At 41.4% G+C, this 19504-nt stretch overlaps 1 protein-coding gene across 1 annotated transcript in view; it reads right to left on the reverse strand.

The window, feature by feature from the left end:
- rnf11b (ring finger protein 11b) overlaps positions 1 to 10603 on the reverse strand; it is a 46183-nt gene extending 35580 nt beyond the window's left edge. The window contains exon 1 of the mRNA XM_043699218.2: positions 10010 to 10603. Coding sequence (XP_043555153.2) covers positions 10010 to 10129 — 120 coding nt within the window. The 5' untranslated portion in view covers positions 10130 to 10603. The remainder of the gene's footprint in view (positions 1 to 10009) is intronic.
- Positions 10604 to 19504: the final 8901 nt, after the last annotated feature.

The following is a 19504-nucleotide window of genomic DNA, read 5'->3' on the forward strand; positions in this document are numbered from 1 at the left end:
TTTTTTTTAAAAAAAGGCATTCAGTGCAATAATTCAGATGTCTCAGTAAGGACATCTGAAAGCAGATGAAAACATAACTGTGGCATTGAGTGTAAAAGAATTGCTGATTGTCAACAGTTTAAGAATTCAGACAGGCTGGTTTCAATATCCATAGTGGGAGAGAAATTTTATTCAATGAGGAAAAGATATAGCAGAAAAGAGAAGGCAGCCAAGAATGTTACAAAGCCCATAGCTTAACGAGGTAGTGAAGGAAAGAAACAGACAAGGTGGCATTATGAGTCAAGAGTCCGGAAGTATAGAACATGCAACCTTCTGAATCCTTATCATCTACAGTGCTTCCTCCAAGTGGTGTGGAGAAGGACAACAGATTCATCAGTTGTTTCGTCAGCAACCTGCTCACTCATGCACAATTTAGATTCTGCCAGAGCCACTCAGCTCCTGACCTCATTAAAGCCTTTGTTCAAACATGGACAAAACAGCTGAATTCCAGAGGTGAGTGACAACCCTTAACATCAAGGCAGCATTTGACTGAGCTTGACTTCGAGGAATCTAAGTGAAACTGGAATCAGTGGAAATCGGGGGCTAACTCTTTGCTGATTAGAGTCATATTTCGCACATAAGATGGTTGTGGTTGCTCCAGGAAGTCACCCCTGCTCCAGGACAACACTGTAGTGGTTCCTCCTTGGCCCTTCATTTGTTCAGTCACTGACCTTACCTTTTCTGATTGACAGGAGAAGTGGGAATGTTTGCTGATGATTGGCATAATGATCAGCATCATTGTACTCTATGTTCAAATGCAACAGGACTTTGACAATATCCAGGTTTGGGTTGATAAGCAGCAAGAAGCATTCCTGATGAAGGGCTTATGCCCGAAATGTTGACTCTCCTGCTCCTCGGATGGTACCTGACCTGCTGTGCTTTCCTAGCACCACACTTTTCAATTCTGATCTCCAGCATCTGCAGTCCTCACTGTCTCTCATGCCACAAGACTGCCAGGCAATGTAAATCTCCAATAAGAGACAATCTAACCACTGCTCTTTGACATTTAATGGATTTGCCATTGCTGAACCCTCCAATTAATCAACATCCTATAGTTACCTTTAAACAAAAACTCAACTAGACTCAGTATATAAATAGAGTAGCTAAAGAGCAGGTCAGAGGCTAGGAATTCTGCAGCACACCTCACGTCCTGACTCCCCAAAGCATGTCCACAATCTCCAAGGACAAAGGCAGCAGTGTGATGGAATCCTCGCCACTTGCCTGGATGAGTACAGTTCTAACAATACTCAAGCAGCAGCAAATCATCCAGTTTGCATGATTGGCACCATATCCACAAGCATCCCCCATCTTCCCTCACCAATGTTCATTAGCACCAGTGTATGCTATCTACAATATCCACTACAGAAATTGCCAAAGATCCTTCAACAGCACCAATTCCACAATCACTTCCATCTATTTGGAGAAGTGGAACAGAAAAATGGAAACACCACCACCTGAAAGTTCTTCTCCAAACTACTCACCATCCTGACTTGGATCAAACATCAATGGGTCAAAAATCCAGGCATTCCCTACCTAAAGGCATTGCGGATGTATCATTGACTGCAGCATTTCAAGAAGGAGCTTCCTCAGCTTCTCACAAGGCAAATAGGCACAAGCAGTAAATTCTGGCATAAACTTTATGGAGATAGCATGGGGAAATGAAGTGTTTGATCAGCAATTACCATATTAAATGGTAGGGCAGGCCCAACAGTTTGAATGGCCAACTCTTGTTCTTTTGTTCCTTTGCTATTTGCTTTGAAGCAATATTGTATCGTAAAATATTTTTCCCAATATCCTTTTGAACATTAAATTGGGAAAGAACAGGTAGACCAGGTAAATGCAGTGAAAAACTAGAACCAAAGGCACGATAAGCCAAATAACTTAAATTTTTGTACTGCATAGTTTTATTCTAATCTGAAAATTAAAAACTGTATACATTTAAATTTTGTACTAAGATTCTGTTGTCATGATTTCAAACAAATTTACTTTGATTTAACTTGGAGCAGTTTAGCAAAGAAAAAAAGTAACAATGTGGATTTCCAAGCTCTTTCTAAACACAAATGTTAAGTTGATTAAATAATAAAATTTTAGAGAAAACTCACAATTAAAGTATTTTTTTAAAAATCTTGTACATTTGTAAGCAGATTTTAGCGACATCATGTCAGGTTATCAAATGGCTTAACTTGTTCCCACATTGAGGAAGGGAGTGGAGTCAGTGTTCAATGAAAATCTGTTGCTTCTGAAGCAATACAGGCCCTTTTGTTTGCCTTCTTTTTTGATGTAATGGTCCATGTGCCTTTGAGGGAAAAATATTCTGACTGATCTGGTGGTTTCTTTACTGACATAAAACAATAACCAGGTTTCAAAAAAAATGATCATGGGACCAGGTTGTCAGGAACAGCAAGAGAGGGAAAGAACTCAACAAGTTAGTTACAATGGGAGATCATTCGCCATTTAAACAGTTTATAACAAGTTGAAGGAAATAATATTTTGCAGAAAAAATGTACTTTAAATTCTGGGAGTTGACTAAGAGTGAAAAACTCATTCACTGGATGAGATTAATTTCTGATAAAGCTTGTACACTCAGCTTAGCTCTAGGTACAAAACTCAATAGCCAAAGAAAATTAGAACCAAGAGAGTTCTGATCAGAGGTTGCAACTTTCAAGAAACCATTATGTTGAACAGGGAGTTTAAGGGATAACCTTGCCTGAAGAAAACAGAAGAGGAGAAAGGATGGAGCCAAGTCCAAAAACAAGATCTGCATTTGAATTGTAGGCAGATTAAATGACATGAGGGGTGATGCTGCGAGACAAAAAAAAGCAGATGGTAGTAAGACAAGTAGAAACCAAAAACTGTGTCTAGAAATGTCAAGGTAATGCAAGTCCTTACCGATCGGACACAAACAGTAGTTATGAGTTACTGTCTCCTTGTAGAGACAAAATACAAACCCTCATTGTTGTGAGGTGCTACAACTGTGTTAAATTAGAATAGGTCTTGCAAATCACAACTAGGGATACATGATGTACTGGAGGCCATTAACAAAATTATATCAAACCACAACATGATTTCATGTGCCAGTACATCCCTTGCTTGACCATTCCCTTCAAGCTGGAAGAAGGGACGCTGGTTCAAGAACAGTGCAAGAGCACAAACTAGGACAACACAAGGCAAAACTAAAAGACAAAAATCCCGTGAAACTACAGCACACAGCATTTAAATGCAAAACAGCGGAAACAGCATGCAGAGCTATGATTCCACAACTAATTGATCAGTTCCAAACTCTGTAGTCCTACCATATACAATGAATTAAACTGATAGAAGAAAACTTATGAATATCCAGATCCACATCTTGCCACATAGGAAGACAGCTGTGATTGTCGTTGAAGGTCAGCATCTTAGCTCCAGGATATCCCTGCAGTAATTTTTCAGGGTAGTGTCCTAGGCCCCAACCATCTTCAGTTGCTTCAATAACCTTCCATCATCATTTGGTCACAAATGGTGATTTTCACTGATGATTGTGCAACATGCAGCACCAGTCACAACTTCTCAGAAATAAAGCACTACATGTCCAAATGTAGCAAGATCTGGACAATAGGCAAGAATGGGGTGACAAGTAACATTTACTACACACAAATGCTAGGCAATGTCTCTTATTGGATTATTAATCATTGCCCCTTGACATTCAATGATGTCAATATGACTGAATCCCCCACTATCAACATCCTAGGGATTACCATTGACCAGAAACAACTGGACCCATCACATAAACAATGGCTACAAAGCAGATCGGAGACAAGGAATCCTGCAGCAAGTAATTCATCTCCTGACTCTCCAAAATATGTCCACCTTCTACAAGGCACAAGTGAAGTGTGTGATGGAATACTCCTAATGTGCAGTTCCAACACCACCCAAGAAGCTTGACATTATCCATGACAAATCAGTGTGCTTGATTGGCACCACATCCACATTCTCCACCACTGACTCAGGAGCAGAAGTGCACTACCGACAAGAAGCACTGCAAAATTTCACCAAAAGATCCCGAGACAGCTCCTTTCAAACCCACAACCTATACTGTCTAAGACGACAATGGCAGCAGATACATGGGAACACTAACACTTGTAAGCACCCCTCAAGCCACTCACCAGAGTGAGACAGAAAGAACAAGAAGAGGGAGGGACAGTGGGGTAGGTGGGTGGGTAAAGGGGGCTGTGAAAGGCTTAGGTAAAAAAAAACAGCTCCAAGCCAGAACAAAAGCTTTTATTATCATTTGCTCAGCTAAGAGTAGGACGAAATGGGTGACCCCTACTGAATACATTACATGATAATAGGCCTACATGAGAATGAGTGACTGTGCTGAAAGCAACCCATATCATTACAGAACCAGGCACAGGGCATATAAAAACAATGGAACAATATAATCAGGCTGTGAAGCTATTGAACTTAATGTTGAATCCCAGAAGCTCCGGCTCTCCAAGATGATGTTCTTCAAGCCTGCGCTAAGACGGTCTGGAACACTGGAGGAGGAGTGGACCAGAATGCCTGGAGGGCACAGTGCCTGCTGAATGCTGACAAGGGAAGTGAGGGGAATGTGTTTTTGATCGTGGCACCCTGTTGGAGGCAACAGAAATGATGGCTAACAATCCTTTTGATGCAGAGGTTGGTGGAGTGGTAAGGGAGGACCCTATTATTGTTGTGGGAGGGAAAGAAATGGGTGATGGCAGAAGTGAGGAAGATGGATCAAACACGGCTAAGGGGCCTGTCGACCATGGCAGCATGGAATCTCAGTTGACAATTTAGCTAGACATTTGAGGCCACCCCTGAAAAAGGCAGCATTATCAAAACAGTTACAACAGAGTTAGGAAAACTGGGAGAATGGAATGGAATCCTAGGAGGAAGCAGGCATGATGATGGATAGTGCAAGTAACTGTTTGTAGCGCATATTAGTGGCCAGCCTATCCCCAGAAATGGAAGATGTCAAGGAAGGGAAGGGAAGGGAGGATTCAGAGGTGGACCAGATGAAGGTGAGAGCAAGGTGGCAATTGGAAGGGAAATTAATACATTTTTCAAGTTCTGAACATGAAAGGAAAGCAGTAAAGATGTTACCAATCTATTGGAGAAACAGTTGTGGATAGAGGCCAGAGTAGGACTGGAACAAGGAATGATCCACACACTCCAAAAAAAAGGCATAACTAGTGCCCATGCAGACACCTATGGGCACACCTTTGATTGGAAGATAGAGACAGAAGAGTTGAAGTTGTTCAATGCGAGGATGAGCTGAGCCAGGCAGAGGGTTGTGGTGGATGGGGAGAGTTCAGGCCTCCTTTCCAGGAAGAAGTGGAGGGCCCTGAGACCATCCTGATAGGGATGGATGTGTGAGGGACTGCACTTCCATACTGAAGACATGGCAGCTGCTGGTCGCAAACTAACTCACACTAAGAAATAAGTTGATTGGAGCAAGAATAGGCAGAAACAATGAGTACTGTCAGTGGATTTTGAGGGCAGGGCAGGGCAGGGGGAAGCACCAAACGCTGGGAGGCTGTAGCAGGGAGATAACCAGATGAGATGAGGTTGGTCAGACTCATGGACACAAAAGCATGTCAGACATCTATTTTCTATCTGCAAAAATGACCCTAAGCTTCTAGTTGCCTGTCACTGGAACACACCACCATCTTCCCTGGCCAACATTTCTATTGCAGGCCTGCTGCACTGTTCAAGCAAGCCTCAATGTGAATTCAAAGAACATCTCACTTTCAACTACAGTCTCAGACTCAATAAACCTTAGAGCTCAACTCCATCCTTCCATGTCTTTTTTTTTAAATCTGCCCATACCTGGTCCTGTTATGACATGGGCTGCTTTTAGCACAGTCACCCATTCTAATGCATTCCTAGGCCTATTATCACAATATACAGATTTCATTTTGTACAGCACATTTATTTTCTCCTACTTAGCTCTTATTATCACTTGTTCAGCTTTTCTTCTGTCCTGACATGCTATGAATAATCTCCATGTGTATCTAGACCTTTTATATATCTATCTCTCTCTCTCTCTCTCTCTCACTCATTACGCTCCATCTCCACTTTTCTATTCACTTTTCCCCTTCCCCACATGGTCCTCTACCATTTCAGCTTCAGCACAAGCACCACATTTCCCTACCTGCTGACAGCTCTGAAGAAGAATCACCGCATTAGAAATGTTAACTACTTTCTTCCCACAGATGTTATCAGACCTGCTGAGTTTCACCAGCAATTTTTATTTTTGATTCAGATCTTCAACATTCGCAGTTCTTGGTTTTATCTTTGTTTTACATTATTTAGCTCTCCTGGTCCACCGTAATTATTCATGGACGAGTAAACTGTTAAGTGACATCAAGTCATAGATATGCCAAAACAATCCAGGACTTAACAGAGGTAATTAAAGTCAAATGATTTGGTTCATACCATTGAAAATTTTAATTCTCGTGAATTCTCAGTGTGATGCAGATTGAGAGACATATCTGCATTATTTTTCATGCTAGTTACTGCAAGCTTGGATTTCTGGGATTGAGCTAGTAATTGGTTGGTTTTTCTAGCAGTCTGAATTTAATAAACAATTTCTAAGTATTTTTATGACCATGGCAGTTTCCTTTAAAAAAGAATTTTTGAAGCCTGATTGTAGAGTAGATAGCCGAGAGTGTGGTGCTGGAAAAAGCACATTCGGTCAGGCAGCATCCGAGGAGCAGGAGAATCTAGCCTTTCATCAGGAATGAGCTTAGATTGTTGATAACTCAACATAGTACATAATGGGGCCATTTTATTTAGTTTTGTTAGTCTGGAATCTTTAATCTTGGTGGAAACACCCTGGGCTAAGAGAAACTTCTGGTTTGACTTAATTTTGGGTAGTGGTTTAGTCTTGGGAAGACCTAGAAAGAGGATGTCTGTAAAGTGCAGTGCTCTTAAAAGAAGGCTACAGTGAATCAAGTCCTTCGAGTGAAGCGTTAGTGTTGGTTTCAAACCAGATAAAATCCAGATGTGGTAATTTAAGCTAAGTGCAGCAAAGCTTAAGTGTATGCGAGTTCCAGGAAGAAGGTGTCAAAGTTCTAGCTTGAAAAACAATTCACTTAAACCTACCAAAGTGTAAAACTGGTGTTTTAGGTACAGTAGCAAGACAAGTGGTGCTTTGAGAACTTAACAGGGGAGTTTTGGGCATGACAAAAACTTTTTCTTTTCAACTAATAAAAGAGAGTTTTGAGACTAACAATTTTCTTTTCGCTGTATTTAAAATGTCTGAATTTGTGTAGAGAGTTTAGATTATTCTATTTTATCTGGATTACCTTTGTAGAAATCTTCCATTTTGATATTAAAGCAAAATCTCCAGCACTTTGCGCTCATGGTTCAGCAAGAGACCTCTGCAGTAAAATCAAGATAGAATATGACCCTATCAAGCCCAGTTCCTGACAGGGATCTGACTTATCTGGTAATAACGTATGATGGAATCATTACACAGGAATACAAGTACCCAATTCTAGGGCTGCATGCAAAAGGTTAAACTGGGATTCAAATTATCCTATTCAATGTTTAAGTAAATTCCAAACCCATACCTTAATTACTGTAAAAGCATGCTCCCCCTCCCCAAACATGCCCAATTTTCATCCTTCTAACATTGAAATCCTTATCCATAGGAGAAAGTGAGGTCTGCAGATGCTGGAGATCAGAGCTGAAAATGTGTTGCTGGAAAAGCGCAGCAGGTCAGGCAGCATCCAGGGAACAGGAGAATCAACGTTTCGGGCATAAGCCCTTCGTGAAGAAGGGCTTATGCCCGAAACGTTGATTCTCCTGTTCCCTGGATGCTGCCTGACCTGCTGCGCTTTTCCAGCAACACATTTTCAGCTTCAATCTTTATCCATAGTTTATTAGCTCAAGATCGAATGTTTAAATACACTTACTGAATTGTATTATTTAAATTTCACTTATTCAGTCACATCCTATCTTGTACTGTGGTCTTCTTTATCCAGCATTAAATGACTTTAAAGGTCATCTAGTTACTAATGTATTTTAAAAATTCTTGATCACAAAAATCCCACCCATCTCCTTGCACCTTGCACCCTCTGGACCACATCCTACATTGACATTCTCATGCCCACCTTTAAAGGTCTCGAGAAAGCCAATCTCTAACTACATCTTCATTCAAAACCCCAAATCCACTTCTCACTGTGGAGTTATTTTATTAACAATCACTATAAAATATGTTAAAATTGCTGTCAAGTATCTTTACATTGAAAGACTGGGGATGGCGGAAAATAAAAGACCAAAACAACCCTGGCCCTGTAAATCACTGGTGTTTTGTTACCATAGGATTATTACCAAATAGGAACTTGAATAAGTCTATTGCAAACTTGATCCTAAAAAGTAGTATCTGAAATTCAGTGGTGCCAAAAGAAATTTGCGGTATGAGTTACAAGTTAATAAGTTGATGAATTAGTGTAGATATGAGAACTTCAGAATTTATCAATATAAGTTAGCTTTAAAAACATGCCACAATTTTCAAACAATATTATTAATAGTTAGTAATAATTAAACCTACAAAAGTGTCAGCAGCATCACAGGCAAGTCCTCAACAAAATTTCTGACATGGGTAGAACGTGCCAGTTGTGTCATAATGACATCATGCACAAGTGACAGAACTATGCATCTGGTCAGATTTTTAGAATTTTCTGTTTGAAAGCAAGATAAGACAGTTAAGCAGGCTTTTCATTAGCATTTTTAATAAATTATTTCCCCTGGTTTCTTGCTCCAGCACAAGCCATTTTCAACATAAACAAAACTGACACAATAAAGCAAATAATTAATAATCAAGTTGCCCTCTAGCTCAACATGAATAAAGCAATTATCCTATAACCTCAAGAAAGTCAATTCTGTAAGTAAATAGACATATAGGGCTCAAATCACTCAAATTCAGTAGCCATTAAATCTAGGATGAGAGAATGCCAAAATGCAACAAACTTCCACAATTTTAATTGAGGACACCACTACAGATCAGCATTATTCCATAAAAGAATGTTGGACAATATACAAAGCAATAGGATGTGGGAAGCTCAGACAAGAAATGAGAAACTGTTCTATCAGTACAGAGTGTTTGGACCCAAATGGTTGGCATTTTTGGTAAATGTTGAACCAATGCTTGAAGCCAGTAACAGCCTATATTGCACATTATTATAAAAAAATGTTATTGAAATGTGAAGTACTGAAATTCACTGTCAGTGCCAAACGTGCCACATATGAGTGATTCATTTGTACAAGACAAAGCAGAATCGTCCACTGTGCAGAGAAAACAGGAGTTTTCCCATCCACTATAAATACAATAGGCACTAACTCCACAAAGCTTGTTTTTTCCTCTTGACTACATTAAGTCTACTACACGAAGTGAAATATATAACAATGGTGAGACAAATTGCACAAGTTGGCTCCTGGAACAAATAAATAAGTGCATTTAATAAGCACCTTAATCAACGATGCTTCATATCATTTACGAATTGACATGTGTCCATAAGAAAGCTTAGTGGCATGTTTTCAATTTTAGGTAACGATAAGCCAGTGGCTTCAAATTCTACATGTTTTGTTAGAATAGTTGAAATTAAAAATCTCTCAACACAAGTCAATAAGGTTAAATTAGCTGTGTGAAAACATCCGTTCAACTATCTAGCCTTACCTTTTCAAGGTTCTTCAGTCCGAGATACCTAGGATTTTTTATTGTGTTAGTTTAAGTGAGGATTAGTGGTGTGTGCTTTTAATTCAAACAGGCAAGTAGTAAATAAAGGAGCTCTTTAGACACAATTAAAGCTAAAAATCCTAAAATAGTGGCCAAATATAAAACATTATACACTTCAACATCGTAGCGTGTGGTTTTCTTAGGCAGGTGGATAAATACAGCATCAATCGGTTGAAGGATACCAGACTGGAGACAAAAAGAAAACTTGTCCAAACAAAGACGAACCTGATATGGCGGCGGCGGCTCCTGGTCTATTTCGGTGCCGTCTCCGTAACTCGCCCGGTCAGAAGACTCATGAAGCAAAGAAATATCATCTGACGTAGGAGATTTCAAACAATTTCCCATATTTTTCCTTGAATATTACACCGTATTTACCATCACTGCAAGATACGGCGTGGGGAAAGCGAGGAGAAAGCTTAAAAACTGACGGAAAACGGGTGTGTTTTAAAAAATCAACGCTCGCTTCTTTATGGGAAACGTCGCTTCCTCCCTCTCTACCACCAAAAACAGAAGATCTTCTTTCCTGTCAGAAAACTAGGCCGCCCGTTCCTCTTATTTCTGCCTGTCACCGAAAGCAAAACAAAAACAAGCCACCCTGTAATTCAGGGTGTGTGGGGGTGGGGGTGACTGGAAGAAGAAACACAGACTGCTGGCTCACTCCCAACTTTTCATTAACACGGCAAAATATGCTCTTTGTTGATCATTCACCGACTGAAGGGAGAGACCGGTTTAAGCCGACAGCCAGCCCTGCCTCCCTCCAGGCCAGAACTGGCGCACAGCTGTACCTTTCCCCTTCGCGGCTTTGACCCTTCTCTTCTTCCCCCAGCGCCTCGAGCAGGGCCCGTGTGCGTGAGCGCGGGCGTATTACGTCACCAACCAGCGCGCGCGGCCTGCCATGGGCGCAGATTGTTGCTCTCCCTGGAAACAAAAATGCACACAGCGTGCAGGACGAGCACTCAGCGATTTTCCCATTACATTGAACCATGCGTGGTTCCGTGGTTTGAAAAGCGCAATGCACTCCTCTTCTCCCGTTTAAATGGATGGTGTGTCTGATCTAGCTTCCTTTTCTGTCAATTTTATTTCCCACACCCTGGCGAAGGCAACATGTCAGATGCCGCAAAACCAGACAAAACATTAGCAGGGTTCTTTAGGGTGAGAAGAAGTCGAGAAATGGGAATTCAAATTCCACCTCAGCAGTTAGAAATGTATGTTCAGTGAATTAACTAAAGTACCATCATAACAATTCAACCGATTTATGTTACGGAAAGAAATCGGCCATCATTGTCTCGTCTGGCTCATATTTGTCTTCTGTTTCACAGCTTTGTGGTTGACTGTTAACTGCCATCTGAACTGACCATGAATAACCATACAATTGTATTTAAAGCTCTTAAGATGGACTGCAGTGCTGTAAGCTTTGTGGTTGACTGTTAACTGCCATCTGAACTGACCATGAATAACCATACAATTGTATTTAAAGCTCTTAAGATGGACTGCAGTGCTGTAAGCACCAATTTCACATTAGGCAATTAAGGATGGTATATGAATGCTAGCATTGTCAATATTACTTCAACAAGCCGTGAACGAAATGAAAAACAAGTCCTGCACCTGAATGTACAGAACTGAACTGCGAATCCTGATCCCAGAATTGGATCTCAAAGTAGAAAAGCCATCTTGATCATATGCACTAGAGTCATAGAGTCATACAGCAGGGAAACAGACCCTTTGGTCCATCTCGTCTGCACCGATCAGACATCTCAATCTGACCTAGTCCCACTTGTCAGCATTTGGCCCACATCCCTCTAAACCTTTCCTCTTCATATACCCGTCTAGATGCCTTTTAAATGTGGTCTTGTACCCGCGTGCACCAACTGGATCCAGACATGCAACACCCTCTGCGGCAATAAGTTACCGCTAGGATCCTTTTTTAAAGCTTTCCCCTCTCACCTTAAAAATATGCCCTCTGGTTTTGGACTTTCCCACTCCAGTGAAAAGATCTTGGCTTTCCCCTCTCACCTTAAAAATATGCCCTCTGGTTTTGGACTTTCCCACTCCAGTGAAAAGATCTTAGCTATTCACTCTATCCACGCCCCTCCACAAGGTCACCCCTCAGCCGCAGATACTCCAGGGAAAAAGAGCCCGAGCCCATCCTATTCAGCCTCTCCCTACTGTATAACTGAAACCTTACAGTCCCAGCAACATCCTTGTAAGTCTTTTCTGTACCATCTCAAGTTTAAAAATATCCTTCCTATAGGATGACCAGAACTGTGCACAGTATTGGGAAAGTGGCCTCACCAATGTCATGTACAACAGTAACATAACATCCAAACTCCTAAACTCAAGTTACTTACCTATTGAGTATAATAACTAATCATAAATATTAAGATATTTTACTGACTATGAAGGAATGATGTTAGTGTGAATGATGTATGTAAGGCCACTGAAGGGGAAAGAGTACCAGAAAGAAGTGTTCAGTTGGAGGAAAGTGACTCTGTGTAGTTCGATATTGTATGGCTCAGTGTCAGTGTTAACCTGAGCACGTTTGGGATAGTGACTGTTGAGGATACTTTGGAGTAGTTTCGTAAATCTGTTAAAATTCAAATACCATCAAGCCATCTTGATCATATGCATTTAGCTTTTCATTTTAAAGTGTTGGCCAATAGGATTTCCTGGATCTCCTCTATATTGGGGAGACAGGCCGCCTACTTGCGGAGCGATTCAGAGAGCACCTCTGGGCCACCCGGACGAACCAACCCAACCACCCTGTAGCACAGCATTTCAACTCCCCCTCCCACTCCACCGAGGATATGCAGGTCATTGGACTCATCCACCGCCAAACCACAACAACGCGACGGTCAGAGGAGGAGCGTCTTATCTTCCGACTGGGAACCCTCCAACCGCAGGGGATGAACTTGGACTTCACCAGTTTCTTCATCCCCCCTCCCCCCACCTTGTCTCAGCCGAATCCCTCCAGCCCGGCACCGCCTTCCTGACCTGCAGTCTTCTTCTTGACCTCTCCGCCTCCATCCTACTCCGACCTATCACCCTCACCTTGACCTCTTTCCACCTATCACATTTCCAACGCCCCTCCTCCAAGTCCCTCCTCCCTACCTTTTATCTTCTCCTGCTGAACACTCTCTGCTCATTCCTGAAGAAGGGCCTGTGCCCGAAACGTCGAATCTCCTGTTCCCTGGATGCTGCCTGACCTGCTGTGCTGTTCCAGCAATAAAGTTTCAACTTTGATCTCCAGCATCTGCAGACCTCACTTTCTCCCCAATAGGATTTCCTTCCTTTCCAAAGGTTCGCTCCCTATTAGAAACGCTAGGAAATTTTGATAAAACAGATTAACTATATTTTGAAATCAGATTTGAGGTTTAAATCTTCAAAAACAAAAACAACACACTAATTGCCAGAGCCATAATAAAAACTTCAAAACGGTTTTGCAATCCAACCACTCCCCAAAGCAAAACAGTTGTAATGCACTCTAGAAGGGTGATGATAATCTGTAACTAAATTGTTCTGGTTCTGACATTGTACTTGCAGTTTATTTCAAAAGAAACATTTCTTCAGGGGTGAAATGGTTCTATTTTCTCAGAATTGGCGTGTTAAGAGACTCAAGACCCAGGACAAAGAATTGACAAATATCGATGTAATGGCTTCTGTATTCTGACTGGTGTCTTGTTACCGGCCATTTCCAAACAGTGCCGAGAGGATGGTACTGGAAAAGCACAGCAGGTCAGGCAGCATTCGAGGAGCAGAAGAGTCGGCGTTTCGGGCATAAGGAGGAAGGGAGGATTCCTGATGAAGGGCTTATGCCCGAAACATCGATTCTCCTGCTTCTCGGATGCTGCCTGACCTGCTGCGCTTTTCCAGCACCACCCTCTCGAACCTGATCTCCAGCATTTGCAGCCCTCACTTTCTCCCGTTTCCAAACAGTGCCTGGATACAAGGCCGTTCTGCAATCTCCTTTTCCGCCCGCAGTACCATTGGTTCTTTGGTTCACTTCATTCAACAACCTTATTAAAATGAAGGCTGAACCGTCACAGTTTACCAAAATTAGAGCTCTGTCCGTCACCCCTGCACTCCAACGGCCCTGCCAAAAACCACCAACCATTCGCTCAACAAAATCTAGCTCTTTAGGTGACATCCTGTGTCACTAAACTCCTCCCTCCCCCTAAAATTTAAAGAAATCGGGCCATTGTCCTTTGAAGGGAAGTCTGTTGTCAAAGTATTTAACAGGACACGGAACATTTAAATGCATCAACATTAAGAGGACACGGAAGGAAACAACCGGCTGAGTACTTTTGTTTCAATAAGCCAACTTCCAGATCATTAAGTACACGACAGCTAAACTATAATCTGTAAAAATAATCCTGCTCTCATAGATATGTGACTCCTATCCAACAGTGAGTTTGTGAACAAATAGAAATTGCTGGAAAAGCTCAGCAGGTCTGCCAGAATCTGTGCAGAGAAATCAGAGATAATATTTCGGGTCCAGTGATCCTTCCTCAGAAAGTTAGTGAACATATTTTTAAATCGAACCTGCTCTGGTATGTTACGACACATCTCTGGTGAAAATAGGATATAAACCCGGGCTTTCTAGCTCAAAAAGTAATACTTCCATTACACCACGAAAGCTCTCCACAAGTTGTTGGGTTCTTTGTTGCTCAATTACCGACAGACGACAAAATAACAGTCCATGTTTCTAACAGTCCAGCCAGCCATACCCAGTCCCTTGTCACATTTATAATACAGCTCAGTGCTGCGTGCTTTCAAAAATTAACACTATCCATTTGTCAGATGCACCTAACCGAACTGTCGCACATGGAGAGTGCGGAACATGTTGGGCAATGTTGCTTTATTACAATTTTTAAACATCTCCCAATTATGAAGCATAAAACAGTTACGATGTCGCACTTTGATTTGACGGTTAGGAGTTATGTAAATGTTTTTGTTTCCGCTGTTTGGCGTTTATATTGTCAAGAAAGCTGTGAAAAATCCAAACAGAATGTTTCGTGAAATATTTCCTTTTGAACGCTGAACTGATTATTGATGGTTTTGCGGATCAGCCGCGGCTTCCTCGGGTTCGGAGCCAAACTCTTGCCCTCAGTTTCGATCCGTCTAAGTTTGAACCGCATACCATGACATGAGAAATACACGCAGGAACATGCTGCGGTATCCCGCCGAGCCTATAAAGTCCGGTAAAGTTTATCTAAGCGACTCCTTTGGGGCGTGAGTTTCGTCTGCAGTACTCAAAGCGTGAAAATCAGCAAGGGTGCACCAGTCGATTTTAGTTCGATTGGCACACGAGGGTGGGACAGTTGGATATCACGGAAACAGTAAAACCCAGTCACTTTCAGCCAAAGTCTGCCTTCAGTTTTTAGCAAGTGAAGTATCAAACTGGCCAGCAAGCAGGAGGAAATTCTGTGGTTGGAGAGGATACTGCTGCTCGCCACGAATTGGAACAGCCCCAATCCCCAGCATTACCGAAGTTCCGGAATCTGAGCTGAACTCATCGAGAGGGATTCTGTGCAGAGGTTGAACATCTTTCCCCTCCTGACCCATTACATTTCGCATACATATCGAATATTTTAACTTAATGTGACATTATCTGAGCACCCGTGACTCCTAATACAATCTATTTGGCTGTCGGAGTTTGTCTTCTGACTCATATTTATAGTATTCATGACATCCAGTGAGCAATAACTTTGCAAATTAGGCATTGTCCATCCATAGCTGACTTCAGTGTTAGTGAAAATCAATAAGCAATGGGTGAGAGGAATTAGATTTCAGAACTTAAGTTAACTTGGAGAATATTAATTTACCTACACTAGAGGCAATGCTGGTGGTGGGGGTCGGGGACAGCATATTTAAAATGAACCCCACTCAATCACTGAATCACTCAATCTACCCTGTGTGAGAACCTCTCCAGCTATGTTGAAGGGCTCTTGAAACCTATTGTACAGGGGACCCCCCAGCTTCTGTCACGACACTAAAGATTTCTTACAGAAACTTAGCACCCACAGACCAGTCAACCCAGGAACATTCCTTGTCACAATGGGCTCTACACCAGCATCCCCCACAATGATGGCACCACGGCAACAGCCTCAGTAATCAACACGAACAACTTGCCAATCTCCGAGCACCATCCTACAACTCATCCATTTTATCCTCGGCTGGTTACAAAGGCCCAATAACATCTCTTCTTCCTCAGGCAGCTGAGGAAAGTTGGCATGATGGTGAATACCATTGCCAATGTTTATAGGTGAGCCATCGAGAGCATTCTGTCTGTATGGCAACTGTACCATTCAAGATCAGAAATGGTTAGAAAGAATGGTGAACTTGGCCCGGACAATCACAGAGGCCAACCTCTCAACTATAGAATTCATCTACAAGGCTCACTGTCAAGGAAAGGCCGCCAGCATTCTTAAAGATCCATCCCAACCTGGCAATGTTTTTCTACAACCTCTACCTTCGGGGAGAAGGTACAGCAGTCTGAACACACACAGCAGCCAGTTTTGTAACAGTTTCAAAGCTACTGTTGTTAGAATACTGAATGGACTCACAAACTCTTAACATTCACCTGTTTTTGTTTTTGTCACTATTTACCTATTATTTACTACCTATGCTACTTAACTATGTGATCTGCCTGTATTGCTTGCAAGACAAAGCCTTTTACTGTGCCTTGGTACGTGACAATAAATTCAATTATTTCATTCATTCATTCACAACATTTTCCCCTTCGCTAACCAGTTTTTCATCCAGACACACCGAACAGCTATGGGGACCAAACTTGCACCCCAATGTGCCAACATTTTTATGCACAGGTTTGAGCAAGACCTCTTTTCTGCACATCACCTCCAACCAATACTATACACCAGATATATTGACAACATTTTCTTCCTCTGGACCAATAGTGAGGAGTCACTGAAAAGGACAACCACGTGATGAAGGAGCAGTGCTCCAAAAGCTAGTGCTTCCAAATAAACCTTTTGGACTATAACCTGGTGTTGTGTGATTTTTAACTTTGTACATCCTAGTCCAACAGGGTACCTCCAAATCATGACCGAATTGTTAAGGTGTAAAATGAAGCCATTCAGCCCACACCAGCTCTCTTTGAATTGGCATTATGACTTAATATCATTTTCCTACCCTTGCCCCATAACCCTGAACACTGTTTCCATTTAAGTAATCATCTAATGCCAGTTTGAGAACCTTAATTGAACTCACCTCTACCACACTTTCAGGCATTGTGTTCTCGGCCCCATCTATTTGCTGTGTGAAAAGAAATTGCCTCACATTTGCTTCTTTTGCAAATAATCTTTTGTCTATGCCCACTCATTTTTGATCCTTTTATAAGCAGGAACAGTTTCTCCCTATTTACTCCCTCTAGCCTCCAAGTTATTTAAAAAAATTCTGTCAAGTATTTTCTTCGTCTTCTTTCCAAGAAAATATTTCCAACGGATAGTCATGGAGTTTTACAGCATGGTGTGTTGTCTATGTCAGTCATTGAGCACCTGTCTGCTCTCCAGCCCCATTTTCCAGCACTTGTGTGCTATGATACTTCTAATGGTCATTTAAATACTTAAATATTGTAATGGGATCCCATCTTTCAGGAAGTGAGTTCCAGAAACGAACCACCCTCTGGGTGAAAATAAGTTTTCGTTGAATCCCCTCTAAAGCTTCTGCCCTTTACCTTAAATCTATGGTAAACTCTATGGTTAACCCTCTGGTTACTAAGGGGAAAATATTTCTTCATATCTATGCCCTAATTAAACCAGAGTGTTATGCTTAAACAAGGGAGATCTTAATGGGATGAGGAAGGAGTTGATTAAATTAGACTGGGAACGCAACTTATATGGTGGTACAGTTGAGGAACAGTGGAGAAGTTTCAAAGAGATTTTCACAGTACTCAAGGTAAGTAAATTCTGGTCAAAAACAAGGATAGCAAAGGTAGGAAGAGCCAGCCTTGGATAATCAATGAAATAAAGAAGGCATCCAATTAAAAGCTCAGGCTTACAAAGTAGCCAAGAAACAGGAAGATTGTGAAAATGTTAAAAAGCAACAAAGAACCACAAAGCAAGCAATAAAGAAAGGAAAGATAAATTATGAATGCAAACTAGCACAGAATATAAAAATACAGCTCGGAGAAGTTTTTATAAATATATAAAATGGAAAAGGGTGGCTTAAGTGGATGTGGGTCTCTTGCAGGATGAGAAATGGGAATTAATATTGCGTAATGCTGAAACGGCCAAGGCCTTGGATAACTATTTTGTGTCAGTATTCACAGTGGAAGATGTGCCAAAGAATGATGTTAAGGATACAATGGGAGGTGAGGAACTCAGTTCAACTGTTATCACTAAAGGGTATTGTTGAGCAAACTTGAGGATCTAAAGGAGATAAGTCCCCGGGTCCTGATGGAATGCATCACAGAGTGCTGAAAGAAATGGTAGAAGTTATAATAGATGCATTAGTGTTTATTTACAAAAATTCACTGGACTCTGGGCAGGTCCTGGCGAACTGAAAGACAGCGAATGTCACGTCGCTGTTTAAAAAAGGGTGTAGGCAAAAGGTAGATAACTATAGGCCAGTTAGCTTAACATCTGTAGTTGGGAAAATACTGGAGGCTATCATTAAAGAAGAAATAGTGAGACATCTGGATGGAAAGGGTTCCATCAGGCAGACACAGGAAAGGAAGGTCATGTTTGACAAACTTACTGGAATTCTTTGAGGATGTAACAAGTGCAGCAGATGGAGGAGAACAGGTGGATGTTGTATACTTGGATTTCCAGAAGTCATTCAATAAGGTTCCGCATAAAAGACTCATCTATAAGATAAGAATGTTGAAACTATAAACTGTTACGCTTCAATTGGGAGTCCCCTCTGTTCAAAGCAAAACAACTCCAGTGTATCTAATATCTCTTCATTGCTTAAATGCTCTAACCCAGACAAAATCCTGGTGAATCTATTCTTCACTCTCTCTACACAATCACATCTTTCCTATAGCATGCACAAAATATTCCAACTGTAGACTAACATCTTACACAGCTACATCATTACATCCCTCATCACCTCTACTAATCAAGGCAAATATTCTACATGCCTTTTTAACCACCTTACCGACCTGTCGTGTTGTCTTCAAGGATCTGTGCACATACATATCAAGATCCCTCTGATCCTCTGCACTTCCTATGATTCATCATGTATTCCCTTATCCTGTTAGTTCCTCAAAATGCATCACCTCACACTTTTCAGAATTTGTCATTGTTCTGCCTCTCTGATCAGTCTACCTTTATTATCCTGTGGTCTAAGCTTTCTGCTTCACTCTTTTATACATCACCAGGTTTCATGTTGACTGTGAACTTACTGATCAAACCTCTTATATTCACACCAAGATCAATAGTGTACATTACAAATAGCAAGAGAGCCAACACTGAACCCTGTAGTATGCCACTGAACACAGCTTCCTTTCATAAAAACAATCTGCAACCATCACCTTTTGTCTCCTATGATTAAGCCAATTTTGGATCCAATTTACAAAATTGTCCGAGCTCTTAGCTTGTCAACCAGTCACCCATAAAATAGATCATCAAAGGTGTGGCAGAAGTATATGTACAACATATCCACTGCACTATTCTCATCCACACATCTGGTCACCTCTTCAAAATATTCAGACCTGCAGACATGCTCTCTCCTGACAAAGTCATGCTAATTATCCTTGAT

This window comes from Chiloscyllium plagiosum, unplaced genomic scaffold (genome assembly GCF_037043375.1).
Source record: "Chiloscyllium plagiosum isolate Xiang-an unplaced genomic scaffold, Cpla_swu_hap1 HiC_scaffold_9, whole genome shotgun sequence".
Taxonomy (NCBI): domain Eukaryota; kingdom Metazoa; phylum Chordata; class Chondrichthyes; order Orectolobiformes; family Hemiscylliidae; genus Chiloscyllium; species Chiloscyllium plagiosum.